Source organism: Mercurialis annua, linkage group LG3, assembly GCF_937616625.2.
Source record: "Mercurialis annua linkage group LG3, ddMerAnnu1.2, whole genome shotgun sequence".
Lineage (NCBI taxonomy): Eukaryota > Viridiplantae > Streptophyta > Magnoliopsida > Malpighiales > Euphorbiaceae > Mercurialis > Mercurialis annua.
In genome coordinates, this window is record NC_065572.1 from 29,798,135 (window position 1) to 29,807,786 (window position 9,652).

At 43.5% G+C, this 9,652-nt stretch overlaps 1 protein-coding gene across 1 annotated transcript; it reads right to left on the reverse strand.

Annotated features, from left to right (window-relative positions):
- Positions 1-2,732: 2,732 nt before the first annotated feature.
- On the reverse strand, positions 2,733-4,540 carry LOC126672476 (uncharacterized). Its single transcript, XM_050366426.1, has 4 exons — positions 4,216-4,540; positions 3,897-4,141; positions 3,713-3,819; positions 2,733-3,579 (listed from the first exon to the last, which is right to left on the reverse strand). Exons 1-4 carry the CDS (start codon positions 4,538-4,540, stop codon positions 2,733-2,735), a joined length of 1,524 nt encoding a protein of 507 aa, XP_050222383.1.
- Positions 4,541-9,652: the final 5,112 nt, after the last annotated feature.

Here is a 9,652-nt window from a genome sequence, read left to right on the forward strand (position 1 = left end):
CCGAAACTGCCAATTGTTAAGTTTGGCCCGAAGCGGGAAGGTTGTTCTCGGTCTTTATTATTTTTTATTTCGGATTTTTCTTTGTGTTATCTCGTTTTGTTTTCTTATCGGTTTTCTTTTTCTTGCAGTGTTTAATATGACTGCCTTCAATGCTGCTCGGCAAAAAGGCGATGGTGCCGCTGCTAAGAGAGGGTCATCCGCCGATGTTGGAGTTGCAGAGAAAACTTCTGGGGAGAAAGCTGCTTCGGGAAAGCCCGTTATAACCCCTGCTAAATCTTTATCGACTATGCCTCCGTCGGTCAAGCTCGTTAAACGGAAGAATTTGGATAAGGGTAAAGAACCTTGTTCTGCGGCCGAGGTGAAGGGTGCTTCTACTCTTCCTGGCGGTTCGGATGTAGTTGTGGGGTTAGAAGCCTCTGCATTTGCTGTGTCCGGAATGGACAAGAATTAGTCGCCTCCTTTGAAGAAGGCTAAAACGGGTGATTTGGGAGTTACCCGAGTTGACGCTGATGAGGTGATACAGACTCCTCGGTTTCTCGCTCGTTATTTGAAGTCTAAATCAATGGAGGACACTGTTGATTCGCTGACGACTTCTGTCTTTCTGGGAAAAACGGTGTCTCTTCCTCGAGATCGGGAGGCTCTCTCGGCTACTCCCCAGAAAGACTTCCTTGACACTGGTGTTTCTCTATCCTTCCAGGTGCGTTTACTCGGTTTTGTGTCTTTTTTGTGTTTTTGTTAATTTTGACTAAGTGTTGTTTGTTTCATGTATGTTTTTTGTTTTAGTTGATTAACCATTTGTTGGGAGCCCGGTCATTTAAAGAAGACTTGGCTGCTCAGGCCTCGGAAGATAGGGAGAAATTGACCACAGCTCTTGCGGATCTAGAAAAAGAGCAGTTCCAGAGGGCCAATGTTGAATCTGTTTTGGCGAGTAACACGGAGAAGTTTAATGCCAAGATCGAGAAGCTGAATGAGGAGATGTCTGTCTTGGTCAAGGAACGGGACGAGCTTGCTCTTGCTAAGAGTACTTTTGACAAGGAAAGAGAGGAGCTTCGGGTTCAGTTGACCGAGAAGTTTGATAAAGAGAGGGCTGACTTTCAGAATACTATCGAGGGCCATCATCAGAGTTATATGCGATTGCATGACATTCTTGATGACACGACGAAGGTGGTGGAGGCTCAGCGAGATGATTTGATGAGGGAGTTTGCCTATCTTACCGATGCTATGGAAGATGATCTTAAGGAGCGTGTCGGGCCGCTCCTCCGAGCTGATGTTGATCCGATCTGTTTGTATCTTGATATCGAAGGCATGTATCAGAAGATTCAGGCCGAGCGAGAACTTGCTAAGGAGAAGGCGAAGGAGGTGATCACTGCAGAGCGATGTGCTGAGGATTTTGCAGCCGAGCTGCGGAGGGAGCTTGAAGATGATGTTGTTCCTTCCAAGGATGGCTTTTTGACTCAAGGTGCTGATGTTGATGTGACCGAGAAGGTTGATGATGCTGGGATTGAGGTGGCCGGTGCTGCTACACCAAAAGAGGTTGATGTCGTTGCTGTCTCGTCTCCAACTTTGTTACTGGAGGTTCGGCATTATGAGGAGGCCGGCTTGAGTGAGAATGATGGTACTTCATCTGGGGCTGGTTTTTCAGTTTCCGAGCATGTTAGTAATGTTGTAATAGATTAGACTTTTAGTTTATTTTGTAAAGAATATTTTTGGCTAAGTAATAGATCAGTTATCTTATCTCTGTCGTGTGTTTTAATTTTTGTTGAGTTGTGTTTGGTTATGATGCTTTAGTTTTTGGTTTATTCCGAATCAATGATTTAACTCGGCTTTAAACGATTGTTTTAAAATTTATTAAGCTATGGCTTAACTTTATTTGAAGAGTTTATTTTGAATTGTGTTAAGCTATGGCTTAACTCGGTTTTAAGCGATTGTTTTGTATTGTGGTAAGCTATGGCTTAACTCGGTTTTAAACGATTGCTTTGAATTTTGTTAAGCTATGGCTTAACTCGGTTTTAAGCGATTTCTTTGAATTGTGTTAAGCTATGGCTTAACTGGGTTTTAAGCGATTGCTTTGAATTTTGTTAAGCTATGGCTTAACTCGGTTTTAAGCGATTGCTTTGAATTTTGTTAAGCTATGGCTTAACTCGGTTTTAAGCGATTGCTTTGAATTTTGTTAAGCCATGGCTTAACTCGGTTTTAAGCGATTGCTTTGAATTTTGTTAAGCTATGGCTTAACTTGGTTTTAAGCGATTGCTTTGAATTGTGTTAAGCTATGGCTTAACTCGGTTTTAAGCGATTGCTTTGAATTTTGTTAAGCTATGGCTTAACTCGGTTTTAATCGATTGCTTTGAATTTTGTTAAGCTATGGCTTAACTCGGTTTTAATCGATTGCTTTGAATTTTGTTAAGCTATGGCTTAACTCGGTTTTAAGCGATTGCTTTGAATTGTGTTAAGCTATGGCTTAACTCGGTTTTAAGCGATTGCTTTAAATTGTGGTAAGCTATGGCTTAACTCGGTTTTAAACGATTGCTTTGGATTTTGTTAAGCTATGGCTTAACTCGGTTTTAAGCGATTGCTTTGAGTACTTGTTCGTCTATGCTTGACACGTTTTGCTTCTTTTTTGTTTTTCTCTTTTATTGATAGGGGAAAAACTTGCATTCTTGCCTATAACTGACTTTGACCGGAATGCAAGTGAAAAAACCCCTGACTGACTCGATTAACCTGAATGTTGTCTACTAATAGAATCTTGTAAGAACTCTGGCATTCCAGGTTCTTGGTAGGTCTCGACCTGATAGATATGTTAAGTAATAGGCCCCTCCTTTTCCCACTTTCTTTACTTGGTAAGGTCCTTCCCAGTTTGCTCCGAGTTTGGATACTCCGGCATTACCTCTTGCTATGTCGGCTCTTCGTAGTACTAGGTCTCCTACCTCAAATGTTAGGGGTTTAACCCTTTTGTTATGGTATGTTGCCATCCTCTGCTTGTATGCTTCGATGTGCAGTAAGGCTTGTTCTCTTCTTTCTTCTAGCAAGTCGAGGCAAAGTCTGGTGTTTTCCTTGTTTTGTTGCTCCTTGAAGTATTGAACTCTAATGGTAGGCATGCCTATCTCTATTGGCACCATTGCCTCACACCCATAGGTTAGGCTATATGGGGTTCTTCCTGTGCCGGCTTTTGGCATGGTTCTGTATGACCATAGGACACTGTGTAATTCGTCGGCCCATCGACCTTTTGCTTCGTCCAGGCGCTTCTTCAAACCGTTGACAATGGTTCGGTTGGTAACTTCGGTCATCACATTGCTCTGAGGATGGGTGACCTTTGTGAACCTTAGGTCGATTCCTTTTTCAGTGCAGAAGTCTCTGAAATTTTTGCTGTCGGATTGTTTACCATTCTCGGTTATGATGATTCTTGGGATTCCAAAACGACAGATGATTTCTTTTCGGACAAAGCTTCGTACTCGCGATTCTGTTATGGTGGAGACAGCTTCGGCTTCTACCCATTTGGAGAAGTGGTCAACAGCTACTATCAAGAATTTCCTCTGCCCACTTGCTGTTGGGAAAGGGCCGACGATGTCAATGCCCCATGTGCTGAATGGCCAAGGACTTACTATCGGACTTTGTTCGGTTGTGGGTTGATGGTGCACGTTTTGGTGATATTGTCATTTCTCGCATTTTTGTACCAAGCTTGCCGCGTCTTGTGCTAGTGCCGACCAGTAGTAACCTTGTAGTACTGTTTTTCGACAGAGTGCTAGATGGGAGATGTGGCTTCCACATATGCCTTCGTGTATTTCTGCTAAGACATATTTTCCCTCTTCCACTCTGAGGCATCTGGACCATGGGTACGAGAATGACTTTCTGCATAGTGTGCCGTCTCGGTATGAGAAGTGTGGTGCTCTGCGCTTTACCTTCCTTGCCTCTTTTTTATCCTCAGGTAGACTTCTGTTTTCTATGTATGATATGATGTCTCCATCCATTGGTCTAATGGGTTGATGAGGAATGTTACTTCGGGGTTTTGGATACTGCTGAAGTTTTGGATTGAGCATGGCCTTTGCCAGTGTGTCCGCCTCTGTGTTCTCTTCTCTGGGTATTTGTTCTAATTCCCATTTTCCGCCTTCTTCGGTAATTTTGGTGAGCAGCTCTTTCACACGGTCTACATATTTTTCATTTCTGGATCTTTGACCTCGAATATTCCGAGCACTTGGTTAACCACCAGTTGAGAGTCACTCTGAATTTTTATGTACTCGGATTTGACCACTGTCGCCATTCTTAATCCTCCGATTAGTGCTTCGTACTCGGCTGAATTATTGGTTGCTGGAAAGTTTAGGTGGATTGAATTTTGCATTTTTATCTTATGTGGCCCTCTTAATATCATGCCTGCCCCTGCTCCCGCCATGTTTGATGCTCCATCTACTTGTAATACCCAGCTGATCACACTCTTGTCTATCTCGCTAGGTTGATCGTGTGTTGTTGTTTCGGCCACGAAATCTGCTAGGATCTGAGCTTTCATTGATGTTCTTGGTTCGTACTTGATGTCGTATGATCCTACCATGACCTACCAGTTGATTAGTCGTCCAGAGGTTTCTGGCCTTCCGAGCGCCTTTTTCAGGGGTTGGTTTGTTCGGACTACCACTGTGTGAGCCTAAAAATATCTTTTGAGCTTTTTTACCGTTAATACCAGTGTTAGCGGAAATTTTTCGATTTTGTTATATCTGAGCTCGGGCCCTTTCAACACTTTGCTCGTGCAATATGCCGGTTTCTGCTCGGTTGCATCTTCTTTTACCAGCACGGATGCTATCGTTTCATTGGTGACACTTAGATATAAATATAGCACTTCTCCTGCTTCGGGTCTTCCAAGTAGTGGTGGTGAACTTATGAATTTCTTGAGCTCCTTGAAAGACTGTTGGCACTCTTCGGTCCACTCAAAGCTTTTCACATTTCTTAGTGTTTTGAAGAATGGGAGACATCTTTTGGCCGAGTTGGACACGAATCGACCAAGGGCCGTGATTCTTCCATTGAGCTTTTAGACTTCTTTGGCTGATTTCGGCGCTTTCATGTCTATGATTGCTTTTGTTTTTTCCAAGTTTACCTTAATGCCTTTTTCAGAAATGAGGTAACAGAGGAATTTCCCGCCGGGACTCCAAAGGCGCATTTGTCCGGGTTTAGCTTGAGCTTGTATTTCTTTAGCTTGGTGAAAACTTCTTCCAGGTCTTTCGTGTGTTCTTCCACCTTTTTGGACTTGACGATGATGTTATTGACATAGACTTCCATGTTTCAACCGATCTGGTCCTTGAATACAAAATTCATCAGCCGCTGATAAGTTGCCCCGGTATTTTTTAATCCAAAAGGCATTTGTTTGTAGCAGTATGTGCCGCTATCAGTGACAAAGCTTGTTTTCTCTTCGTCTTCTTTGTGCATTGGAATCTGGTGGTATCTTTGGGCAGCGTCTATGAACGAGTATACTTCGTAACCGCTCGTTGAGTCGACCATCTGGTCAATGTTTTGCAAAGGGTAGCTATCCTTAGGGCATGCTCGGTTTAGGTCTGTGAAGTCTATGCATAGCCTCCATTTTCCATTCGGCTTTTTTATGAGCACCACGTTTGATAGCCACTCCGGGTAATATACTCTTCTGATGAAGCCTGCTGCCAACAGTTTGTCTACTTCGGTTCTGATGGCGATCTGTCTGTCCACTGCGAAGGCTCTTTTCTTTTGTTTGACTGGTTTGTGCTTTGGATCAACGTTCAGCTTGTGTGAAATTATTGCCGGATCCACCCCTTCTATCTCGCCTGGAGTGTTGACAAATTCTATTTCGTTTCTGATTAACATGTCAGTTATTTCCTGTTTTATTGGTTCGGGCAGGGCAGCGCCTATTTGGACCGATCTTGGTGTTACTCCTGTTAAATTAACCCTTTCTAATCTTCCATGAGGCTCGAGCTTGTCTTCATCCGAGTCTGGTATCTCCATTGTTTCGATAGCCAGAGTTTCCGACACCTCTCTCATTGATACCAAGTAACATTGCTTTGCTATGTCTTGCCTTCCTTTGACTGTCACTATTCCTTCTTCGGTTGGTATTTTCATACACAGGTATTTGATGCATGTGACTGCTCCGGTGTTGTATAGCATTGGTCTGCCGAGTATCACGTTGTAAGCGAGTGGCATGTCCACAACCATGAAAAGTGTTTTGAATTTCTTAGTAATGCCGATTAGGCCTCCTTCTGGTGAACCATTTTATTTTCCCAATTCCACTGTTAATTCTGCCACTCCTTCTGCTTGCACCGGTGTCCCTCCCAGACCGACTAGAGGAGTTTTGACCGGTTTTAAATTTAGGACCGAGCATCCTATACCGAGGTATGCCTGCTTTGTGATGAGGTTGACTGAACTCCCCTCATCCACCAATTGTCTCACCCAGAAATTTTCTATTAGGCCTGAGATCACTAAAGGGTCTTAGTGGGGAAAATCTATTCCTTCGCTGTCTGCCGGGCCGAAGTTGACTTCAAGTAGAGGTTTGGCCGCCGAAATGTTCATTACCATTCTTTGTCTTTTGCGCCGTCCTCGTTTATACTCGGGGTCAGCCATTCCACCGACTATGGTGTTAATTACCCCGGATGCGTTTTGCCTTTTCGGTGGTGGTGCTTCTTCCCTTTTTCTACTGTGCTCGGCTCAGTTGCCTCCTCCTGATTTATAATTTTTATTTTGTGCTACAAAGTCTTTTAAACGACCGACTTGTACCAACCGGTCGATTTCTTTCTTTTGACTCCCACATTCGTCAGTGACGTGGCCGTGACCATCATGGAATTGACAGTATTTCTTTCTGTCCCCCTCGTACTGTAGCTTCGGTGGGTATCTTACTGGTTCATTGTTGTTTTGAATCCACATTAAGATGTGTGATCTCGGTGTATTAAGGGGGATGAAAGCTTGGTCTTCTACTTTCATTGGTCGGTGTGGTTCCATTTGTGGTGGAACAAACTGCCGTTGCTCTTTTGGCCTGAATCAGTCGTGCCTGGCAGGTGGATTGAAAGTTTTTCTTGGTGTTTGAAACTGTGTTGTTTTCTGTGTAGCTTTTCTTCGTTGTTCTTTATCTAGATTGATGTAATTCCAAGCTCGGTCCATGAGCTGAGAGTAGGTTTGCACCGGATTTGTTATCAGGTTGTCTCGAAATGCCATCATCGTTGTGTTATCCTTCATTGCATCTATTACAGTATCATCATTCAAGTTTCCTACCTCGACAGCTTCGGCATTGAATTTGCCGATGTAACTTTGTAGACTTTTGCCGGGTTTCTGGTAGCAAAGTTTGAGATCACTGGATTTCTTCTTCCGTTGTATGTTCGGTGCAAAATGAGTTCGGAAAGCTCTTGCTAGCTCGTCGAAACTTCGAATAGAGACTTCTTTAAGGCTTTGGTACCAGATGGCTGTCGGTCCTTTTAGGATTGTTGGGAAGAGTTTACAGACGGCGGCTTCGGACAAGCTTTGTACCATCATGACCACTTGAAAACAGCTCAAGTGTATGATCGGGTCCCCTGTGCCATTGTAGTCGTCCAACTGTGGTGTTTTAGTTAAACGGGAAAGGCTCATCTCGTATCTCGGCTGAAAGTGAGTTTCCGATGTTTAAAAAACTCGTGTTTCTCGGCTCTTTCCTTCTGAATTTTTCCATTTCAGTCCTTACCCTTTCGGTGATTTCTTGCTCTAGATTCTTTTTCTTTGGTGAATCGGCGCCTGAGCTATGCACGCTTTCTTCGATTTCGACCCGTTTCGGTATCTTTTTCTGCCCCTCTGGTGTTTTTTTTTCGGTTTGTATCCCCTGCCCTTCCTTTGGGTTTTGCTCGTGCAGATTTTTCTCGTGGTTTGCTTCCTCGGGTGTTGTTTGGCCTTGGTAGAATTCTTTTGGATGAGGGGGTGCGGCCGGTATGTACAGTGGGGTGGTAACATTGCCTTGAGATGTTGTGGCGGCGGTTGGTCGGGCATGGGCTTGCTGCACTTGTTGGAGGAAAGCTAATTGCCGAGCATGGAACTCAATGTATTCTTGTATGTGCTGGTGTAGGGTTTTGAATTTCTGTGGTTGTGGCCGGCCTGGGAGTAGGGGTGGTGCTTGGAGTGCATGTGAGATTGATGGGGGTTGCACCCGGTCTTAAGGAAAATTTTTGGGTAGTTTGTTGCATGGGTGTGAAGTATGATGTTGGGGGAATGCTCCCTGGCAGTGGCATTCCCCATGGGTATTGAGTGGTGACTCCAGATGTAGTGCACAAGTGGGTGCCTCCTCTTGACGTTGTGGCCGGGCAGAACGAGCTCTCACCCGTGGCCCTTCGTGGTGGTGCATTGAGCCCCTCTCTTGTCTTGTTATCGTGTGTATCATGTTCTCTGGTGGCGGGATTATCTCCCTCTACTCTGGTCATCCTATCACCCTCTAGTGAGATAGAAAGGGGGAAACTTTCTTACTTTCTTTCCCGCAGACGGCGCCAAATGATAACCTGCGAAACCGCGATACGTCTCTGGTCTGGTGGTGGTTTCACGATCGTACCTGAAAAGCACAACACAACCGTAAGAAGGGTGCCGGAAGGGGATTCCGGCAAACCACTCCGACGGTCTAGTCAGTCGATGTTTTAGTGAGAGGAAGAATAAGAAGTGAAAGGGAGTTAAGAGTTGAGAGAAAAAGAGAATTAACCTTTTCACCTACTTTTTCTTGACCTTTTATACTATGTCTTTGTTTCTCTTTGTCTGGGCCGACAGGTCTAATTTCATTCTCTTTGTCTGTGCATATATTTTCTGGAATGTCAGGGTAAGTTCTGACAGATTTGTTCTTTGTACTCAGTGAGAGGTGAACTCGGACGAGACCGAGATGATGTTATAGTGTATGTTGCTCGGTGTGACCGAGATGGTGCTTGGTATGTGTTTTATTCGGTTGAACCGGGATGACGATATGATATGTCTTACTCGGTGGGGCCGAGATGGAGTTTGACGATGTGATGTGTCTTGTTCGGCTAACTGTGGTGATTTTATGGTGCGTCTTGTTCGGCTAACCGTGGTGATTTTATGATGCGCCTTGTTCGGTTTATGTTCTATTTTGAGATTGTTCATCTGTGTTGTTATCACATATGAAGATTGAAGATAAAGAGATAGAGAAAACTAACGAGAGTGCGTCTCACATGTTTGTTAAACGCATACACAAAAGAAGCTAAACTAAGGTATATCGTGAAGATAGCGTAAGTTAGATCCGAGTGATGGATTTTTCAAAACTAAGTGTAAGTGGAGTTGCAGAACGTAGTATGAGTACTACAGTTCTGATGTGAACATGGAGTGAGCAAACACTTTAGTTGTTCTTATGAGATATATAAGATTAAGGAGTTAAGCTACTCCTATATTATTTCTCGAAGTGCTGTTAATGGACAATGAGTTTCTGTGACTAATAAAGAAAGGAGACGCACATTGTGTGCTACTAGTGTTTAAAATTCTGACAGAACATCGGAATTAAGTTAAGATTTCCAAATGTAAGTGATAATTTGGAAACACTAGAAATCTTATATGATATCTAGTTGATTTGAGAAAGATTGATGTGGTTAATAAGTGAAGGTAACGAGCGTAGTTATAGAAATTAGTAAATTTTTTTGAATTTCGCTACGTATTGTGAATGATTGTTGTGAGATTTGTTTTTTTAAATCTATGCACCAGT